This window comes from Asterias rubens, chromosome 18, assembly GCF_902459465.1.
Source record: "Asterias rubens chromosome 18, eAstRub1.3, whole genome shotgun sequence".
Classification (NCBI taxonomy): Eukaryota; Metazoa; Echinodermata; class Asteroidea; order Forcipulatida; family Asteriidae; genus Asterias; species Asterias rubens.
In genome coordinates, this window is record NC_047079.1 from 3,819,221 (window position 1) to 3,841,066 (window position 21,846).

At 38.2% G+C, this 21,846-nt stretch overlaps 1 protein-coding gene across 8 annotated transcripts in view; it reads left to right on the forward strand.

The window, feature by feature from the left end:
* The window catches only part of LOC117302300 (actin filament-associated protein 1-like), a 62,535-nt gene that overhangs the window by 5,812 nt on the left and 34,877 nt on the right, over window positions 1-21,846 (forward strand). For 6 of the 8 annotated variants that reach the window (XM_033786182.1, XM_033786187.1, XM_033786188.1 and 3 more), the window contains exons 2-3: window positions 17,458-17,625; window positions 20,408-20,505. In XM_033786182.1, coding sequence (XP_033642073.1) covers window positions 17,458-17,625; window positions 20,408-20,505 — 266 coding nt within the window. The remainder of the gene's footprint in view (window positions 1-17,457; window positions 17,626-20,407; window positions 20,506-21,846) is intronic. The other 2 variants (XM_033786184.1, XM_033786186.1) reach the window with 1 other exon arrangement.

Consider the following 21,846-nt stretch of genomic DNA (forward strand, 5'->3'; position numbering starts at 1 on the left):
ATGATGGTCTGTTCGAGGCTATACAGACACTGCTCACTCTTCAGTCATGTCAGTGTGCTCACTACTGGGGCCAATTTCATAGAGCTGCTTAAGCAAAAATGTTGCTTACGCACGAAAATAGCTCGCTTATTTTACATGTTACTGGCAAAAATTTCATGCAAAATACATTGCTTGTGACTGGTATTTAGCTGTTGTTTACTTAGCATACCAAATGAGTGGAGTCTTGGCCGGTAATCTGATTTTACTATTAAGCAAGGATTTTTTTGCTTCAGCAAAATTTTATGCTTAAGCAGCTCTATAAAATTGGGCCCTGGAGGCAAGGGCAAGGGCACCAATGGATTTTCACCTTAATAAAGTTTACATTGTTGCTGCTTGGGTGAAGAAAAAACAGTCAAAACAGCTATGAATTTGGTGATGCCCTAAGTTCAAGGGAAATGAACTGTGCATCCGCCTCAGTTCACCAACAAATGATCTCACTGCAAAAAGGGAGAAAAGTACTAGCGCACATGTTTAGTGAGGTCACTTTTTCTGCAGACTGTTTAAGCCTTTTGTTGTTATTCTTTGAATGTCATACATTATGCTGTTGTTAAATACACTCTTGGTTTTCTATTTGTTTACGTTGTGCTTTGCTGGCAAACCCAACTCCATGAAATATGGAGGACTCAGCCGTGTTGAAATTGATCAGTCAAATATTTTTTTATTTATTTTTTTTTTTGGGGGGGGGGGGATGATCAATTTCAGACATTTCCTTGTAAGTTCAGAGTTGCAGACTTTAAAAAAAAAAAATACAACTTTGAACTCAGATGATGTCGGCTTGTCAAAAAAACTTAGCTGTGATGTTTTACAGAATGTGAAGAATTCCTGCACTCCACTGCTACAAATAGTATTATGTAGATGAACGAACCTGTGAAATACATTTCCCAAAAGATTTGTAGTGATGTACAGAGACTAGTCACTCTGCAGACCTGGGTTCAAAGCCCCTGGGACCTTGGCTTCAAAACTCCTGGGAACCCAGGTCCACAAGCCATTTTCCATGAATTTTCACCTTTGTCAAAAATCATTCCTCTGTAAGGTGATATTTTGAAACATTTAAGGTAGTGTAAAGTCCTGCTACTATAAAAACAAAACTTTGTTATTGTCAGTGTTATATTGCAGGAAGCGGGAAGTCAAACTATAAACTGTCGTTGGTATTGATCTTAATACTGAGTATCGAGCCATGGGGTTAGACTTGATGACAATTCGTTACGCTGCCCCAAACACGCATTCTGCCGTTTATGCAACAGTCACAGTGCGATTATCGTTCATGCAACGGTCGTACATGTACATAGGTAGCGCGTGGTAGCTTTTTGCCACTGCCTCACACACATTCTGGGATCGAGGCTGTGTGTACCATCCCCGTAACTACACCGCACTTAACATCTACCGACTTGCTTCCAAGACTAGCCATGGGTGTGCACATGGTCATTAATTTAGATCTACATACATACACGTATACATGTACATGTATTTTTAAACACTAATAAAAAAACCCAAAATACTCTGTGTTGAGTATTTGAATTACCAGCTAAAATTACTGTTGAATCAAAGCTGTTGACAGTCAGGGTTTGCCCTTAAACTTGTTCGCTGACTATCCAGCAGGACCAGGTTACACCATGCATGAATAAAAGATCAGGTTGGTATGCCCCGTTTTTGAAAGGGCAAGGGCACCAAGGCATTTTCTCCTTGGTAACTAGGGCACGCTTGAGGAAACTGAAAATTTATACTGGATCATTTCAAGGGCACTAGATCTGGGAGAGCACATCTTTTTTGATGACAGTTTTTGGACTTTTGCCCTTCCCTGGACGGCCTGTGCTTGTTTTATTGTTTTGCTTTTGTTTTGTCCGAAGAATTAAAATAAATAAAATAAAATAAATAAATGACCAGGGGGCAATTGAGGCAATTGGGTGGCCTCTACGAAGTATCAGGCCTGGGGATTATAGCTTCATTTCACTACTCTGGTGCCCCTGGCATGCCTGCAGCCGATTTCACAAAACGCTAGGATTAATCCTACCTTGAGTCAGGACGAGCAACCCGTTCTAACTTAGTAGGATGGGTTCAATGTGCCATAACGTCTATGAATACAGAACTTAAAACTCTTCCTAAGTCCTAACATTAATCCAAAGTTAGGAGAGTTTGGTGAAATCGACGGCTGGACTGTTCTCTGCCAGTTTTTTTTTCACTTTTCAAGTCCATATTTTATGTTTTTAAAGACGCTTTTGCGCACTGAACTGTCACCAGGCTGATGGAGGGAATTAAGACTGCCAGCCCTTTGGTGTTTTTTACTTCATAGCCAGTAGACTGCACTTTACCTGAAGAACACTTGTAATAGTTTCTTTGCTATTTGGCACACTCTATTTTTCAAGCACCATTTGACATTCAGAGGGATTATAAGTGATTAACACACTTTTCCAACAAACTGAATAAGCCTACTAGTGATATTTTTAAACAGACACTCATCATTTCAGGATAAACGGTTTCCTCAAGCTGTCATAAAGCCCAATCAATTTTGATTTAAAACACTAGGATGCGAACCTAGTATTTTAAATCAAAATTGATTGGGGTTTATGACAGCTTATGGAAACCGTTAGTGTCCATAAATTATTTTGTTACTATGACATATTTTGAAAAAAAATTGTCTCACTAACAAGCTGAAATAAGTGGACCATAGAGCAAGGACTAAGCTCTATGGGTGGACTTACATGACATTCAACATATTTTAGCAGATTTCAGTGTGCGTGATGTAATAGCCTATAGATTGAATGGCATAATATGTAAAGTTGTTGCTAAAGCTCTTGCATTTTAGAAGGAAATAGTGATATCTCCCTTAAAGCCATTATACACTTCGGGACAGAAAAAAAAATAAAAAATCACCTGGGTTTACAAATAACTTATAGTGTTTACAGAAAGTAATGGTGAAATAATTCTCTTGTAATATTATTCCATGAAATGCTTTACTTTTTGAGAAAACATTAAAACAATTATCAATTCTCGATAACGAGAATTACAGATTTATTTTAAACACGTGTCATGACATGGCGAAACGTGCGGAAACAAGGGTGGGTTTTCCCGTTGTTTTCTCCCGACTCCGAAGACCGATTGAGCCTAAATTTTCACAAGTTTGTTATGTTGTGATACACGAAGTTGAGCCTTTGGACATTACTGTTTGCCGAAAGTGTCCAATGGCTTTAATTGTCTGTCACCTCTTTTGACCCTGGTTCAAAACCCCAACTCAGAACTGGAAACATGTTATTGCGGATTATTTAGTTTTCAGCCTACAGAGCTAATATAAATAGGCCTATGTACCATGCACTTTGATTCCCCAACGGGATTTATTGTATAAACATTTTGTGTACATTGTATGCATGATTTGAAACCAAGGATGTCCCATAAGTGAACTTTCACTGTACAAACCTTGATGACACTGCCAGGTAAACAGTGGTGCTTGCTCTGTGGACCAGAAACACCAGGGTTAAACAAGTGAGCTCTTAATGCTTTTTGAAATGGGAAGTGGGAGTTACATTGGCCAATATTATGAGGTATTAAATTCCAAAATTTCGGAGGAGTACACGAAAATCAACAGACCAATCATCACTAGATGCACATTGTACACAGGAATGTACATGGCAATTCCAAGCAAACATGGACAGGACACCAACAAATCAAGTTTTTGTCACAACTTTCTTTACACCTACAAGTTATAGCTAACATTTGAAACCAATTTATTTTTTGTTGTTGACAAGGAATGAACCAAATTTGTCCAAATAAGAACTCAGCTTGGGCTCCATGTAGGCGTGGCTACAGTGTCTGGAAAACTGTAATGCGACTGACCGTAATGCGACTGACCGTGGTTTTGCCATGTACACGTATACCTTAAAGTTGAAGTTGCTGACCATTAATAAGTATCCTGTTGGATACTCGTGTAATAAGAGTTGTGTGGTACATAGTAACACTTTCGCAAGCTTTTTGATATAGGAAATTTTTGAATTGTGACAAGTGTGTTTTTTACCATGTCCTTTTTGTGTAATGTGACTGACTGCTTTTTACGTTATAACATCCAGAGCACAAAGCCAACAACATTTCTAACATTATCAATTCAAAGCCTTGGGTGTCAAGTACAAATCAGTCTATAAACTTAGTGGAAAGAATATCTCACATGACATGTGTTTTCTCAAAAAGTAAAGCATTTCATGGAATAATATTCCAAGTGAAGTCTTTCACCATTACCTTCTTTAAACCCTGTAAGTTATTTGTAAATCTGTGAACTTTTAATTTTTATTCTGTTCAGAAAGTGTCCAATGGCTTGAAGGACACAACTGCCACAACCAGGATTCGAACATGCCAACTATGGTTTGTGTTAAAATCCAGGTTTCTTTTACAAACGTGGTCTGCAAAATTTGCAGACCTCGTTTCTGCAGATGTACGGTGCCATTTGAGAACTCCTTGTTTTCATTTTTGTTTCCAGAAATTTATCTCTAAATTTATACCACTAAATAGTAAAAACATCCCTTAAAAAACCAATGAAGTCATCTGAAATCTCAGCACAAAGCTGTTTACTTTTTCTGCTTTGATGATCAATATTTTTTTAATGAAAAATAATCCATATGGTTCAGTAGCCTCATAGCGCTGCTTAGGAACCAAGAGTTAACATTTTCCATGAGTTGAAAAGAATCGCCAAGACCTGGGATAGGAGGCTAGATGATTAAGAAAGCAGATGTTGACTGCCATGGACTTGTTCATCTGCACGAAGATGATTTAATAAATTTTCTGGTTTTAAAAATGTTAAAGGCACTGGACACTATTGGTAATCACTGTTAGCATAAAAACTTACTTGTTAACAAGCAATGGAGAGCTGTTTATAGTATAAAACATTGTGAAAAACGGCTCCCTCTGAAGTAATGTAGTTTTTGAGAAAGATTTAGTTTTCCACTAAAATATTTGAATTTGATTTCGAGACCTCAGAACTTAGGGCTAGGCCTACATTTTTTACACTAGTATACTATTTCTAAGGACTTGATCATGTTGTTTAGCCATTGACACATTGCCAGGGGAAACTTTTCCCCCCCTTGGGCAACCCTGGCAGTGAGTTTCTTGCCTTAGGAAAAAAAACAAGATCTGAATTATGAGTGACTAATTGTAATTGTATCGACTTTGGATTGATACTACATGTGTATGCATGGTAAAGAACCCTTAAAGGCACTGGACACCTTTGGTAATTGTCAAAGACCAGTCTTCTTACTTGGTGTACATGTGTCTCAACATGCGTAAAATAACCAACCTGTGAAAATTTGAACTCAGTTGGAAGTTGCGAGAGAATAGTGGAAGAAAAAACACCCTTGTCGCACAAGTTGTGTGCTTTCAGATGCTTAAAATCGAGACCTCAGCTGAGGTCTCGAGTTAAATTCAAATATTTTAGTGAGTAATTACTTATTTCTCAAAAACTACGTTACTTCATAGGGCGCCCTTTCTCACAGCTCTCAATTGCTCATTAATAACAAGCTTTTTTTCTAACAATTGTTTTGAGTAATTACCAATACATGTTTGTAGTGTTCAGTGCCTTTAAAAGCTCTGATAAATGTTTTTGTTTATGAATCAGTAAAATTGTAGGATGACAGTACAAAGTAGTGTACATGTTTGTGACTAGTAAATTGTATCTTTAAAGTACACAACGTGTACCATTACATTATGTTCATCATGTTCCCTCATTATACATCAAATAGCAACACGTTGATGACTACTTAGCGCCGGGGGTCACCCCTCTTAACAAATGGAATGAAGAGATTCTATCTTATCACTCGTTGGACGAGCAATACTTAGGGATGTATTGAATTCCTGTCAGCAGTAGGATTACTGCCGGGCGATCAGCGATCAGCGATATGACCAAGGGTGCATCATCATAGCCATGGAGCAATGACCCTAGTGAGCAAACAGAGCTGTGTTGTCAGGATTAGGAAAGGTGAACAGGTACATGTAGCCCTACACCTGTGTGAACATGTAATGCTGTGTAATGCAAGTATGTCTTTGATGATAATGTCATACTACTTAACATACGCATGCCATAGAGAAAGACTTTGCACTGTATAGGCGGCCTACATTAAAGGAACACGTTGCCTTGGATCGGACGAGTTCGTCTATAAAAAAGCGTTTGAAACCGTTTGTTATGAAATGCACATGGTTGGAAAGATGTTTTAAAAGTAGAATATAATGATCCACACAAGTATCACTCAAAATTGCACGGTTCGGCCATTTATGGGAGTCAAAAATTTGACTCCCATAAATGGCCGACCGTGTTTGTCGACGAGGTAAAAAGAAAACTGCGCAATTTCAAGGCATGTTTGTGTAGATCATTGTATTTTACTTTTTCAATATCTTTCTCATTATATGCATTTTATAACAAAGGGCTACAGAACGCTTTTCAAAGACCAACTCGACCGATCCAAGGCAACGTGTTCCTTTAAAGGTTTTGTACATGTATGGTTTTGCCCACAGTGGTCGGTGCCAGTCTCCCAAACATCGTTGGAAGAATTCCCTCGGTTTCCGACCACCATTTCCAAAATTGTAATTGAATTACACTTGCAATTTACTTGCATTAGGTTTTCAACAAAATGCAAAATTGTGTATTTAACATTAAAAATGGTATATCCGAAACCATTAATTTTGAGAACTTCTTTGACTTGAGTATTTATATACTCTACCATGTAACTGATCCATCTTGCAATGGTTTCCAGGGAAACATTTTTTCACCACTACCAAAGAAATCCTGAGCAGAACCCTGATAGGCACTGGACACCTTTGGTAAAATAATGTCAAAGAACAGTATTCTGACTTGGTGGTATCCCAAACAAGTAAGCATTTAAAATAACAAATCTGTGAAGATTTGGACTTCATTGGTCATCAAAGTTGCAATAGAATATTAACAGAAAATAAACACCTTGTTGCACAAATCTGTCTGCCTTCAAAAGGCTTCATGGGCCTGCAGTTTTTTAATATTTGAATGAGAAATTAGCTCTTTCTAAAAAAAACTACTTTACAAATACTTCAGGGGGAGCTGTTTCTCCCAATGTTTTGTTAACAGCTCTCCATTGCTTGTTACTGAGTACGTAATTACAATTATTTTGAGTAATTAACAATAGTCCAGTGGACATGTACATTGTATGGGTTAATACACTTAAACCAGTACATTAATGGATACACATTATTGAGTGTGTTTGGGTGATTTAAAGACACTGGACACTATTGGTAATTGTCAAAGACCAGTCTTCTCACTTGGTGGATCTCAACACATGCATAACATACATAAACCTGTGAAAAGTTGAGCTCGATTGGTTGTCGGAGTTGCGAGATGAAAGAAAAAACACCCTTAACACACAAAGTTGTGTGCTTTCAGATGCTTGATTTCGAGACCTCAAAATCTAAATCTGAGGTCTTGAAATCAAACTCGTGGAAAATTACTTCTTTCTTGAAAACTTTGTTACTTCAGAGGGAGCCGTTTCTCACAACATGTATGTGTTATACTCTCAACAGCTATCCAATACTTGTAACCAGGTAAGTTTTTATGATAAAAATTATTTTGAGTAATTACCAAAAGTGTCCACTGCCTTTAAATGCTATGTATAGATTCATGATACATTTTACATGCACTGAAGCAGGAACGGAATTTCATCTTTGAGTAGGCAAGGCCATTTTTCAATTTGCAAAGAGCCTTATGGAGAATCTTAATGATAATAAAGGTAAATGGTTGAAGGGGCATCAAAGCCAAGACCAGGGCAATGAGGATGGCCTCTGTTTAATTCTGGTCCTCTAATAAAGTGACATTGTGCAGGTCCATGGATGTAGGCTGAACCCCAAAAATGAATTTAATTATTGTTTTTAGCTACAATGTATTTTTATAAATTTGAGAAAGTTAAAGGCCTAGAAGCTTCCAGTTATGGAACACAAAATAATCCACAAATGAAATATGGTAGTTAAAAAAAAATAAAACAAAATATATCGTCAGGATTTCGTCCATCAGCCAGGTGCAAACAATTGCGGATTAAAAAAAAAATTCTTTGTTCACTCAAATCTTCTGTGAGGACATGAATTAAAAAACCCTTTTTATAGTGACTCAACTTGGTGTAAATCACTTCTCCGACTCTCCACATAATGTAATGACTCAACTTGACTATCGCACTCAAGATTCTGAGCATGACTGAAACTGTCCATATACACTTGCACTGTGTACAAAAGCATTTAAGAGCAACTGTGTACGGTACAATGTGCATGTTTACAATCCACTCTTGTTATGGTTCTACAACAAGATCGCTGGGGCTGGCTGAATTACCTCAATTTATTTACACAAACGTTTTGATGAAAGGACGTCAAAACATAGAAATACAAAGCAGAAGCGAGACTTCAGAATGTACTCAATTGTAAATACGTGTAAGCAAACATGTTTGTAAAATGAGAAATCGTCGAACATCACAATGCCATGGCCCAATTTCATAGAGCTGCTTAAGCACAAAATTTTGCTTAAGCAAAAAATTCATTGCTTAGTAAAATCAGATTACCGGCCAAGACTCCACTCAATTGTTATGCTAAGTAAACAACAGCTAAATACTAGTCATAAGCAATGTATATGGCATGAAATGTTGGCCAGTAACATGTGTAAAATAAGCGAGCTATTTTCGTGCTTAAGCAAATTTTTTGCTTAAGCAGCTCTATGAAATTGGCCCCTGATCGCCACTTCAAGGTGAGAGCTACACGTTTACTTTGTAGTAGCTGATTTGGGGTATCGACCCAAAGCAACTGTCACCAGGGGCGTGTAACCCTACTCCTGGGGCTGGAACAGGGTTATCCCAATATGGCCTTTGTTGCCCTGGTCTTGGCCTTTGTGCTCCTTAAAAACTTTCCCGCTGACTTGACAATTTGACAATGGTGCCCTTTGTATTTTTAAAAACATAATGGCCTTGCCCTCTCAATGAAGGTGAAATTCAAGGCCATTTTTATGATTCTGGGAGAAATAAAATTGAACGTAAAAATTAATGTATGGTAAGTGTGTGAACACCGCATCACCTTAAAGCCATTGGACCCTTTCGGTAAACAGTGTTGTCCAAGGCCCACACTTTGTGTACCACAACTTCTATATCAAATAACAAACCTGTGAAAATTTAGGCTCAATCGGTCATCGGAGTCGGGAGAAAACAACGGAAAAACCCACCCTTGTTTACGCGCGTTTCGCCGTGTCATGACATGTTTAAAATAAATCCGTAATTCTCGTTAACGAGAAATTATATTGTTTTGCTGTTTGCTCAAAAAGTAAAGCATTTCATGGAATAATATTTCCAGAGAAGTCTTTCACCATTGCCTTCTGTAAACCCTGTAAGTTATTTGTAAATCTGTGAACTTTTTTTTTTTTTCTGAACCGAAAGGGTCCAATGGCTTTAACTTTGCTCCACACTTTAGACCTCTAACACATTCTGCTCTTTACATCCCTGTGGAGACCTCTTTTGTTCTTTCCTTTGCCCTGTGTAAAAACCTCCCACAGAATTTGTACACAAAATTCCTTGTGGAGCACCCCAGATGTCAATGGAGACTTTTCGTTTTCCCTTTTCTGTTTTTGTCTCAGTCTCCATTTAAGGTAGCAAGCAGGCACCCCACAGCAATTGCTGTATATACATGTAGTGCCCTGCACTTTTGCCGTGGTGCCCTCTGCAAGGCTCAAACCCAAGTTTACGTGTTTTATTTTTATTTGATTTGATTTCTGCAAGTCGCCAGACAAACCAAGGCCGGAAGGCCACTCCAAGGTGTGGGCTACAATATTTTTTTCCAGAGGCCGTTGCCACCTACTCCTAGGGCTGAACCAGGGTTACCCCTTTTACAGTCCATACCGATGTAGGCTTGGGTATCATCAGTCCGAAGCCTGGCCGGTAGAGCAGAAAGCACTACCTCCCCAATTTTATGTTGCAAGTGTCACGACCGGGTTTTGAACCCACACTCTGCTGATCAAACACCAGAGCTTGAATCCGGTGCTCTTAACCGCTTGGCCATGACACGCAACGTCTCCTAGCAGCGCCCTTACATTTGTACATTGTAAGGCCGTGTCCGAAACGGCGACTTCGGCTACAGCTATGTACGGCTAGATCGCGCGCGTCTGCCTATTCTTCAACACTGACAGACGCGCTGATCTAGACGTAGCTGTAGCTGAAGTCGTCGTTTTGGACACGGCCTAAGAGCCAAGGTAAAGGTCTGAGCAAATAAATCACAGCTGGTATATATGGGCATTTGACTTCCAAATGAGCGCTAACAAGAGTACAGTAGGTGAGTCGATAATGGTAAAACAAAATTATGCGGACGTCACCAGACAGAGATAAATTTCAACCGGGAAAAAACAAAACAAAACACCATAATAAAATCAGGTTCCTTATATATATTTTAAATGAGACAATAGAATTAGCTGTTGCAAACAACTTACCAACCAAAAAGACCGAGGGTATAAACACAAGAAAAATAGTTAAGGGCTGACTATTTTAAACTCCAAACATAAGAACATTATGTACAATGTACAATTACTAATTTTTAAATTTGAAATAATTTTCTTGAAGTTATTTTTGAAATGGTCAACTGCACCATCTGGAACCGTACCACACAGAAACAGTTCCATACGGAGCAGAGATCCCGTCTCCTTCGGATCATGTTTCACACAATCATCAACCATGATCAATCCATAAGCCGTCTGTCCATCCAAGTCAATTTCAATAACATTCAGAGTTGACCTTGTAAATAGTAAATTGTGTTTCGTGTTTTCTTAATTGAAAAACAAGTTGATAATATTTTGGTTGACTTTTGTTCAGTGATCTGTTTTACACCTGTTTTACATGTAGTTTTAAAAATGATTGATCAAACGGTGTATCGCGTGTATGGCAAAATGATCACCCCGTGACATGCGTGTATGGCAAAACGGCAAGATGGCATCGCACATAGACCGTTTCTGCTGTTTTCATTGGTCAATGGGACGTCTACTGTATGGCAAAATATTTTGCCATACACGCGTAAAAAATGGCGTACGCGTGTCCATAAAAATGGTCTCACAACAAAACCGTACGCACAAGGAGACACTCGGCGTTCTCCGGGTTTCTATTTCGATGTACTGAATACACTAATATGGCAGGTCGAGGCTGAGCCCCTTGTGCATCAGACTAAAATTCTAGGCCTAATAGGGGTATCCCGCACTTTTCAGAATTCCACGTAAAATGTTTGCTTTTATACATATGATTTTAGGAACAGGCCTACGTTCTGCAAAATGTACAATGCCATTTGAGAACTTCTTGTTTTTATGTTCAGAAATTCCTAAATATTGTAACAATAATTGCTTTTTCCAGAAGAAGATCAGAGCATACAGATAGAAACGTTGAGTTGAAACCAACAGGGCCCAATTTCATGGCTCTGCTTACTGTAAGCACAGAATCGGCGCTTACGGAAGCAGAGAATTCTGTGCTTACGGCAAGCGTGTTTCACGGGCTAGCGGCGAATTTTGGCTTCTGCGTGTGCGCACTCCGCGTTACTAGGCATTCTATGCTTACAAGGCTAGCGCAGAAATTCGGCTAGCGCAGAAATTCGACGCTTCCACGTAAGCGGGGAATCGTGATCGTAAGCGCAGTATTCGGCGGTAAGCAGAGCCATGAAATTGGGCCCAGTTCTTTTTCAGAACCACACAACTCATTTAGAGATAGTCATGACATGGTGTTACCGCAAACCTTTCCATATCATAATTGTAAATATAAGGAACAAGAGGGCGCTACTTCAGGCAATAATGTATTGGTTTTCGGGTAGACTAAAAGCCATGATCAGACTTGGAACCAAGTGTAGGTATTTTGAGAAAAAGTTCATCTAATTCGAGTGCTACATGTAGTATTGCATTGTATACCTAAAGAGGACCTATTGAATGGACCCTTCCCATGAAATATGCTAATTACATTCACGCATGCGTACAGACCCTGTTGGTTAGCAAACACCATAGAGTTGTGCACTAAGCAGACGCGCCACCGCATCTGCGTCACGCACCCATTAGCCGTGTACAAAACAGCGCGATTTTCCCTCATTTTGCCAACCAAAACGTTAGTGCGCACGCGCTATGTGCAATTTACATATTTCATGGGAAGGGTCTATTAGCAAGGGCTCCATGATAATAATAATAATATCGAAGTCTTATATAGCGCACTTATCTACCAAACAAGGTACTCAAGGCACTGAGTATATATACAAACTTTCAGAAAGATAGGTAATTGCAGTGATGAATTTTGAGACCCAATTATTTAGCACCTTATAAGGGTTTACAAAGAGTATACAGTGTGCACCTAATTAATATCTTGCTCAAGTGCCTTGTTTTGTGCCCTCACGGCACAGGAAACTATTAATCTTTTTCACATGGCCTGAGGCAATTTATCGCTTGCCTCATCTCTGCTGGCGGGGTGTTCTCCAGCGAGGATGTCTTTGTTTCCAGTGGGTAGTGGATGCGGGACATACATTCTGTGCACGTAGACTCTGTGTACATTTTATGCGCACGTGTCTGAGATGAACAGTTGTAGTATGACTGTGAATTATTTCACTGCATGAAATTGAAATTTCAACTGCAGATTGCAGAAGAAAATGTGATGAAATCGTTTTTACAAAAGACTAGTAGTACACAGTTGTAAAATAAAATTACAAAAAATTACATAAAATTTGTTTTGCTTTTTGAGACAACATTTTTGTTGTATGGCTGTGAATTATTTCACTGACTGAAATTGAAATTTCATCCTGCGTATTGCAGACAAAAATGGGGTGAGTTATTAGAAAACAATGATTACACATAAATTATGTTAACAAATTATTACATAAAATTTGTGGGCTTTTAGACATATCATATGGCTGTGAGTTATTTCACTGAAATGAAACTGAAATTTCAACCTTATTATGTTTCACAATCAGGTGGCCATTCTTCAGATGGATTTTTCAGATGATTGGATTTTTGGTTTATTTTAGATGGTTTTCGGTAGATGGCCGTTGGCAGCCATTTGTCATTCAAAAGTGTGAATGTAAAATGTAGGCCTATACATTCTCAGTATGTTTCCATTGCACCAAGCTTTGGGAACTGAAATTATTTACCCATACACCGATGTGTGTTAGCACTGTATACTCAGTACTTCCCCGAGTCCTGTGAAAAAAATATCACAGGCATGTCCCACCCGAGTAACATGCCTGTGATATTTTTTCACAGGACTCGGGGAAAGTACTGAGTATACAGTGCTAACACACATCGGTGTATGGGTAAAAACAAAACCAAATTAATTTTCTTTATCCCCGATGCAAATTTCACATCTATTATGAAATTATTTATTTAGACGATGGTCGCTTCGTAACAGAAGATAATTTTAAAAGGGATCTAGCCAAATATTTCTTTGATCCCTCAAAATATTACTCCCTTTCTGTATTTGAAATTTATATTCTGATTAAATTGACTGCATGCATGAATGCATGGTTTCCCTGCTGATCATTTGTAATGCAATATTTAACTCGTCAAATTAAAACCCAAACCAGTCGTTCGAGAACACAATCCGAGCTCTTGAAACAATAAATTATTCAAATTGTATTCATATTAGAGACAGTGGGTTCAATATGCAGTGTTGTGTTTCATGCCTGGCACGTGATCTCGTTAAGACGCGGCGCGCCCCGTTAAAACCGCTGTGACAAAAAGAGGTACATTAATTACAGCATACAGAGGCCTGTCCGACCAGTGGATTGTAGCTTACTATGACTGATGAGGTACTGTGTCTTAACGTTGGGTATTCCCTGTGTACAGATGACCTAATAATAATATTATCATAAGCTAAACAAAAGCAAAAGCAGTTTATCAATTTAGAAAGTATTAAATGCAGTCATTGCAGGTTGACTAATTTTTTTCTTGTGATGTAAAAATAATATTAATAATTTTTCATGAACCTGGTTTTCGAACAAAAGCAAAAGCAGTTTATCAATTTAGAAAGTATTAAATGCAGTCATTTTTTCGAGAAAAAAAAAACACTTTCTGAATGGTGCAGTTTAAACTTGATGTTTTAAAATTATCCTGGAGTTACACAAATGCTATGGATGCACCTATGATACCCCGGTCCTGACCTTGCCCTTAAAGGCAGTGGACACTATTGGTAATTACTCAAAAAAATCATTAGCATAAAACCTTACTTGGTAATGAGTAATGGGGAGAGGTTGAACATTGTGAGAAACGGCTCCCTCTGAAGTGGAGTATTTTCCGAGAAAGAAGTAATTTTCCACGAATTTGATTTCGGGACCTTAGACTTAAAATTTGAGGTCTCGAAATCAAGCATCTGAAAGCACCCAACTCCGTGTGACAAGTGTGTTTTTTCTTTCATTATTATCTCGCAACTTCAACGACCAATTAATCTAAAATTTTCACAGGTTTGTTATTTTGTGCATGTTTAGATACACCAAGTGAGAAGACTGACAAACCAATAGTGTTCAGTGTCTTTAAGGCAGCTTGGGATCGTACACTATGGACTCCCCAAGGAAACAATTTCATTCAGCAATTTTGCATCCCAGCGAAATATTTAGATTTATCTTTTGTGCACATTGAATGCTAGTATTTGTAGCAAATACATGTAGTGATTTTTGAATCGCATTTGAAACATTTTGTGGAATCATATATTTTTTTCTGCATTTGACATTAATATGAGGAATGTATTTTACATTGTGAAATAAATGTATAAAACCACCCACACATTTTATTACCGAAAATCCTTGCCACTGTCCCACACTATTCACGGTAAAATACATTTTACACACTATTTAAATAACTTCCTTTACTTCCTCGTTGAAAAAAAGTTGTTCCCACGAAACTATTTTTTGTGTGTGTTGTATGTACACAAAGGTGTGTAATTCTCGCGTTGAAAAGGTGGCTATTCAAACTTGAATGTCATAGGTCATATTGAAAGATAGCGGCTTCAAACCGATGTCTGCTGTTTTTTTCTTTATTAAGCCCCAGGAAGTTTATTGTCACTTTCTTATAAAGACTGCGGTGACGTTCTGGGCGTAAGGTTCCGTTTCCGGGATGGAACAAATGTTGAGCTTTTTCGTGAAATAACACGGCTCTAAAAAGGTTCACTGAGCCTCGGTGCCCCTTCAAAAGTTCTCCATTGACTTCAAGATTTTTTGGCAGAAGTGCTCTTTGCTGAATGAAAATAGCCTTGCCAGCTCAAAAGATGAAACTTCACTACAAGGCTTGTAACTGGCGTACTAAAGGCCGGTTTATATAGTTTGTCGCGCGATGGTCGGGCGATGGAATTCCTGGCGTGCGATCGTTAAAAACACAGTTTTTAGGCCTCAGCGATGACTATAAACTATGTTTTTTAGGATTGCATGTCAAAATTTTCATCGTGTGGCCTTTGCGCAATCGACTATGAACCGGCCTTTATGGACAATACTAATCATGGTTTATCTCTTTCCTCAAAAACATTTTCTATCAAATTAAAAGGCCCCCACCATTGCCCATCCTCCTCTTTTTGAACACCCCCCCCCCAAACCCCAGGTTGATCAACTCGTGTGGTTTTACTACGTGGCATTAACACCCATTTACAGTGCGCAATGTACTTCCTCGTTTAAATTCCAAGGATTAATTTGTTGTTCCTTTTTTTTTTCTTCTGAGTGAACTTTCAACATTTACGAGTTTAGATTGTATTGATTTCTGGCACAATGACTTTCTCTGACACAAGAGAATTATACACAACTGGAATTCCTCAAGCTCAATCCAGTGTTGCTGCTGTTACATTGTTAACTTTTGCATTCAGAAATGTTAAACACCAGTACAACATTGTTAGGGTGTACAATACAGTGATGTACCAGTTGCAGCTGATGGGCTCACTTTCATAGAGCTGCTTTTGAAAGCACATAAGTAGCTAAGCACATCATTCATGCTTACCACAATACATTCATGCTCACCAAAATAAGGTTACCTTTACCAGCCAAAGTACCATGTCACATACATCGTACAATTCTTGACTGGTATTTACATATCCTGCTTATTTTCGCTTAGCAGAAATGCATTATTATCTGCTAAGCACAGAAATCTCTTGCTTAGCAAAATATGTTCACAGCCCAACACTTTCCATTGGTGCAAATGGTACCCCACTCATTTCTTGCTTAGCCAGGAAATTTGCTAAGCAGATTTTTCTGCTGAATTAGCTTCATGAAATAGGACCCCGAGCTCAGTAACAAGACGTGATGTGTTTAAAGTATGAATAAAAGTTAGTGGTAGCTGTGTAAACTTTCCAACCGAAAATGATGGTCGTTATAAATGCAGACAAATTGTTTTGAAAATTAATAGCAAGACAAGTTCTCAAAGAACAAAATCTACCCAGCAAAAGTACATACGTACATGTACACAGTATTTTGCCTCGAAATTGTGTGGTTTTCCTTTTACTTTGCGAACTAACACAGTCGGCCATTTATGGGACTAAAGAATTTCCCATTTAATAAGCCGACCGTGCTAGTCGACAAGGTAAAAGGAAAACCGTGCAATTTCGAGGCATGTTTGTGTGGATCATTGTATTCTACTTTTACAACATCTTATGCATTTTGTAATAAATGGTTACAAACGCTTTTTATAGACCAACTCGACTGATCCAAGGATAATAATGGAGTAAGTTGAGGCTATGTACTGTACAGTATCTGTAGTCGCAGGTATTGTAAAAGCAATTTGTCATAAGGTTGTTAATGTACATGTAGGTAAAGTGTACACATTATAACTTGAACTTCATTGACATGTGAGCCTCTACTTTTTGATTTGTTGCGATTGCTCAGTTGATTTGCATTTTAATAAAACAAACTTTTGTTTGATAGCCTTTTAGAGGTAAAATGCAACTTTATTGGTGGACTTCCTCGCCTAGGCAACTATTATTTGCTCTCCTGTTGTGTATGTGTTTAAGTGTACACGTAGCTCTCTTTTAAAGGATTTTGGGTTCTTTTTGTAACACAAAACACAATGTCCACAGATTTACCTCAAACTTACACCGTTTGAAGATAATGATACTGTAGAAAGCGTACCTTAAAATATTAGTTGCTGGGGTGCTGTAGTTTTTGAGAAATTAGTAAAACAATGTCATGAAAATACGTTTTTACATGCTAAAATTATTTTTGTCTCATGATCACTGAGACGAAAATTATTTTCATGACATTGTTTTACTCATTTGTCCAAAATTACAGCACCTCGGCAAGTAGTATTTTCAGGGAAGCTTTCTCCTATCATTAGTATTAAACTGTAAGTTTAATGTAAATCTGTGGACATTGTTTTTTTTTTTTCCTACAATAAAGTCATAGACCCACCCTTTAGAGTGACTCCTGAGGATCTTTGGTAATAAAATTGTAACGTTGTCATTTTGATTTTCTTTCTTGCAGCTTTGGAGGACCTTCTACCGGGGTTTCAGCGCTTCCTAACCGACCTGACCACGATCAGGTTAACCAGTGACCTGGAAGCTCAGGTCAATCAGTACAACCAGAGCATACAGGATTATATTGAGCAACATTGTACCATACCCTCATCGCCCCCTCCTGAACCACCCACAGGTTTGTACAAATGTATCTTATGGTATCAAATACCACTTCACATTTTTTTTGTAATTTTTTTTTTGAACTTCCAAGGTCATTTTTTTTATTTTGAGAAAATTGATTTCAGAATGAAATGCTGACAACTACATGTACATTGTATGTAAGCATTACAGGTATCCTTGAGAAAGAATAAAATGTCTTATTTCAAGAAAACCTTCTTGTGTCACTTTCTAGAATTTCCGAGTGTTAAGGTGAACCCTGACCCAACGCCGTAAAGGCTTTGTGATTCCCACTCCACAGCCCTCCAACCTTTGATTTTTAAAGTTGGAGGACAGCTTGCATCCCAGCAAGTTTTGGATCGCAGCGAATTGTCTAAATTCACCAACACTAGATAAAGGCCGACACATTGTGGTTGGAAAATCTCATCAAGTGGATCCAGCAGCCAGCCAGGCAGTTGCAAGATTCTCAATCTAAGAAGCCAGAGGGTTAAATTCATTGTCCATTATTTGAATTCATACCGATATCACAACTTTGATCTTACTGCTTATTTATTCTTCTCCCCATAGACTCCTGTTGTAACTGCCACAGGCGCATTGCATGTTATACTCAATTTAAATTCGGCATGCAAATGTTTTGCATTCTGACAAAACGACTGCTTGTGTCAGTTGGTCATGAGGGACCCTTGCTATCAGAGCCCAATTTCAAAGAGCTGCTAAGCACAAAAATGTGTTAAGCATGACATTTCTGCCTTGATAAAAACAGGATTACCAACCAAATTTCCACGTGGTTTTCAGGATTTAAGCAAACAACGGCTGATTACCAATAAAAAGCAATGTGCAACAAATATAAATTTGGTTGATAATCTTGTTTTTATCAAGGAAGAATGTTCGTGCTAAGCAATTATTCGTGCTTAGCAGCTCTATGAAATTTGGCCCAGTACCTTGTGCTGCTGCCTGAGGCTGATAAAATGTATCTGAAGTGTTTAGGGTTCAGGATATACAGTAGATACATCTGGTGCTAATACATTGTATCAACATCAGGGAATACTAAACTTGATGTCATTCTTGACTCTGCAAAGAGAGAAATCATGAATCCATTATAGGATTTAAATAATAGACAGTCTTCTACATTCTAGAGCAGGATGTCTAGACCACAAAACTTCCTACTAATTTTGGAAAGCCGAGGTCATTTGTATGTTTCTGTATGGTAAAGCCATTATACACTTTCGGTAAACAGTATGTCCAAGTCCCACACTTCGTGTATCACAACTTATATATAAAATAACAAACCTGTGAAAATTTAGGCTCAATCGGTCATCGGAGTCGGGAGAAAATAACGGGAAAACCCACTCTTGTTTCCGCACATTTCGCCGTGTCATGACATGTGTTCAAAATAAATCCGTAATTCTCACTATCGAGAATTGATATTGTTTTAATGTTTTCTCAAAAAGTAAAGCATTTCATGGAACAATTTTTCACCGTTACCTTCTTTCTGTAAACCCTGTAAATTCTTTGTAATTCCGTGAACTTTTTTCTTTCTTTTCTGTACCGAAAGTGTATAATGGCTTTAATAAAGAAGAAGGCTATAGGGACCGATCATTATTGGTTGCTCCTATTGTGGAACATGGGTGCAAAGGGGCAAGTCATGCGATGTGGTTCTGCAAGCCATTTTTCTTTAGAATGTAGACAAAAAAGCTTGCTATAGACCAACTGCACAACGAAGGCTATTGGGACAGTTCATTAGAGGATCTTAGTAGACAGTCTTCTGCATTCTAGAGCAGATGTCTAGTCCACAAAACTTGCTAATTTTAATGCTATGATGCAGTACTTGGAAAGCCAAGGCCAAAAGAAAGGCTTGGGACAGTTCAATATTGGTTGGCCCTAAATTGTGGAGCAAACAGATGGGTGCAATCTGTGAACGTAGACCAACAATTAGCTTCAGCAGGCTCGTAGGCTTCGTTTTTTGAAAGGGCAAGGGTACCAAGGCATGTTCTCCTTTGGTAAATTTCTACTGGAGCAAATTGCAATGACCAGGGGGCATGGAGGCAAGTCCTGTGAAGCGGCAAGTCCAGTGAAAGGGCAAGTCCAGTGAAAGTACATGTAGACCAACAAGCTTTGCTACGTTTCCAAAAGGAAGGTTACATGTAGGGACAATTCATTATCGGTTGCCCCAGGGAAGTGGCAAGTCCTGTGAAAGTAGACCAACAAAGCTTTGCAGACCTGTATGCTTCGTTTTGAAAGGGCAAGGGCACCAAGGCATTTTCTCCTTGGTTAATTTTTACTGGAGCAAAACCAGGGGGCATGGATGCAATTGCCTTCATTGCCTTCGTGAAGTAACAGTCTTGAGTTTGCTACATGTATATGCAGTACTGGGAAAGCCAAGGTCATTTGTGTGTGTCTGTAAAAAAAAATTACCAAAAGGAAGGCTGGGGACAGTTCGTTATTCGGTTGCCCCTAATAATTGTGGAGCAAGTAGATGGGTGCAATCAGGGAAGTGGCAAGTCCTGTGAAAGTAGATGTAGACCCACAAGCTTTGCAGGCCTGTATGCTTTGTTTTTAAAAGGGCAAGGGCACCAAGGCATTTTCTCCTTGGTAAATTTCTACTGGAGAATTTCAAGGGCACCGAGGCAATGACCAGGGGGCATGGAGGCAATCACCTTTGTTGCCTTCGTGAAGTTTTAAAAATAATCATTAAAATAAATGGTGCATGGGAGGAAACTTTATATCTGATTATGGGTTAAACACAAATAATACATGTATTATTAATTTCTTTCTCGATTTATTTCTTTATTTTGTGGCAGCGGCAACAAATGGGATAAAAAAGGAGAGCGGTGATGATTTCATCGCTAAGCAGAGAGAGTTGGCGAGATCAGCACACACCACCAGTGCAGTAAGCAAGGTCTTGATTTGAATAAATTATCTAGTCCCCGCATGCGCTTGTGTGGAGTAAACTCTGTCATCTGATTGGTCGGTGAAGTGTGATGTAATCAATTTGCATGCAACCTGCTCAAGTCAGCAGATTTGATAAATTTGTTCCCAACACAAGTAACAAAATTCTTCAAAATCCTTGTGCATGCTCAAAAAGATTGTACAATAAGCTGTGAAAATCTATTTATATAAGGTTGTGGGTTTGCATCCCACCCGAGTAATGTGTCTGTGATTTTTTTCACAGAACTCGGGTAAGTACTGAGTATACAGTGCTAATACACATCGGTGTACAAGGGTAAAAAACAAAATTAAAATCTATTTAGTTTACATGTACTTATAGTGCTTATTACGGGTATTTCAAAATACATATTTCAATGTCTTAATGCAGTTGGTGAACCAACTTCAAAAATGTATAACAGGCCATTTTCAATTTGCAAAGAGCATTTCCATTGTAAAATCTGAAAGTGTACATGTACATGTATATGGGACACTTTTGAAGGGGCACCTAGCCAAGATAGGGGCAATTAGCCAAGATAGGGGCAATTGATGACCTATGTGGCCTCTGTGTTTTTCTAGACCTGGTACAACCAAACTAGTGAAAATTTCATCAAATAAGCGATTTTGTTTTTGTGTATGTGAGGCAATTAAAATAAGAAACTGATTTCTGGGGTCTTCCAGGGAGATAGTAAACTATACTTTCAGAGGGAAACAATACACTGTATTTGTCTGCATGATGTGCGAACTTAAACATTTGTGAGCTTTTGGATAGCAGATTAAGCCTTTCTTTTTACGACTACCAATATTTTGACTATAAAACATTATTTGCAAATACTTTGAGAAGTCCTCAATTGGGATAGGGAAAAAGAACTACGTTTGTACATTCACTGTGATGATATGGCCTTTACGATATGTCATTATTGTTTTGAAGTGTTGTAGTGTTTTGTTTTTGTTTGAATTTTGTTTCCCTTTGCCAATGTTGTGTGAGAAAAAAACACTGTTCAAAATTCATAAGACCAAAAATGCCATATCAACTTCAATTGAAATGTTATGTTGTTATTAGAGTAAATATTATTCGGACAGGTCATTGAAACAAATTTAGTTTTGTTTTTACAAGGAGATAGAAACTCCATGACAGAAGCTACATGTATGATGTTTTTATCGGGTGAAAATATTACTCATTTGAGGTTTAGTTTGGAGTCAGAAACTCTATATGACTTCAAAGGATGTTAAAGGCAGTGGACACTATTGGTAATTACTCAAAATAATTATTAGCATAAAACCTTTCTTGATGACGAGTAATGAAGTGAGGTTG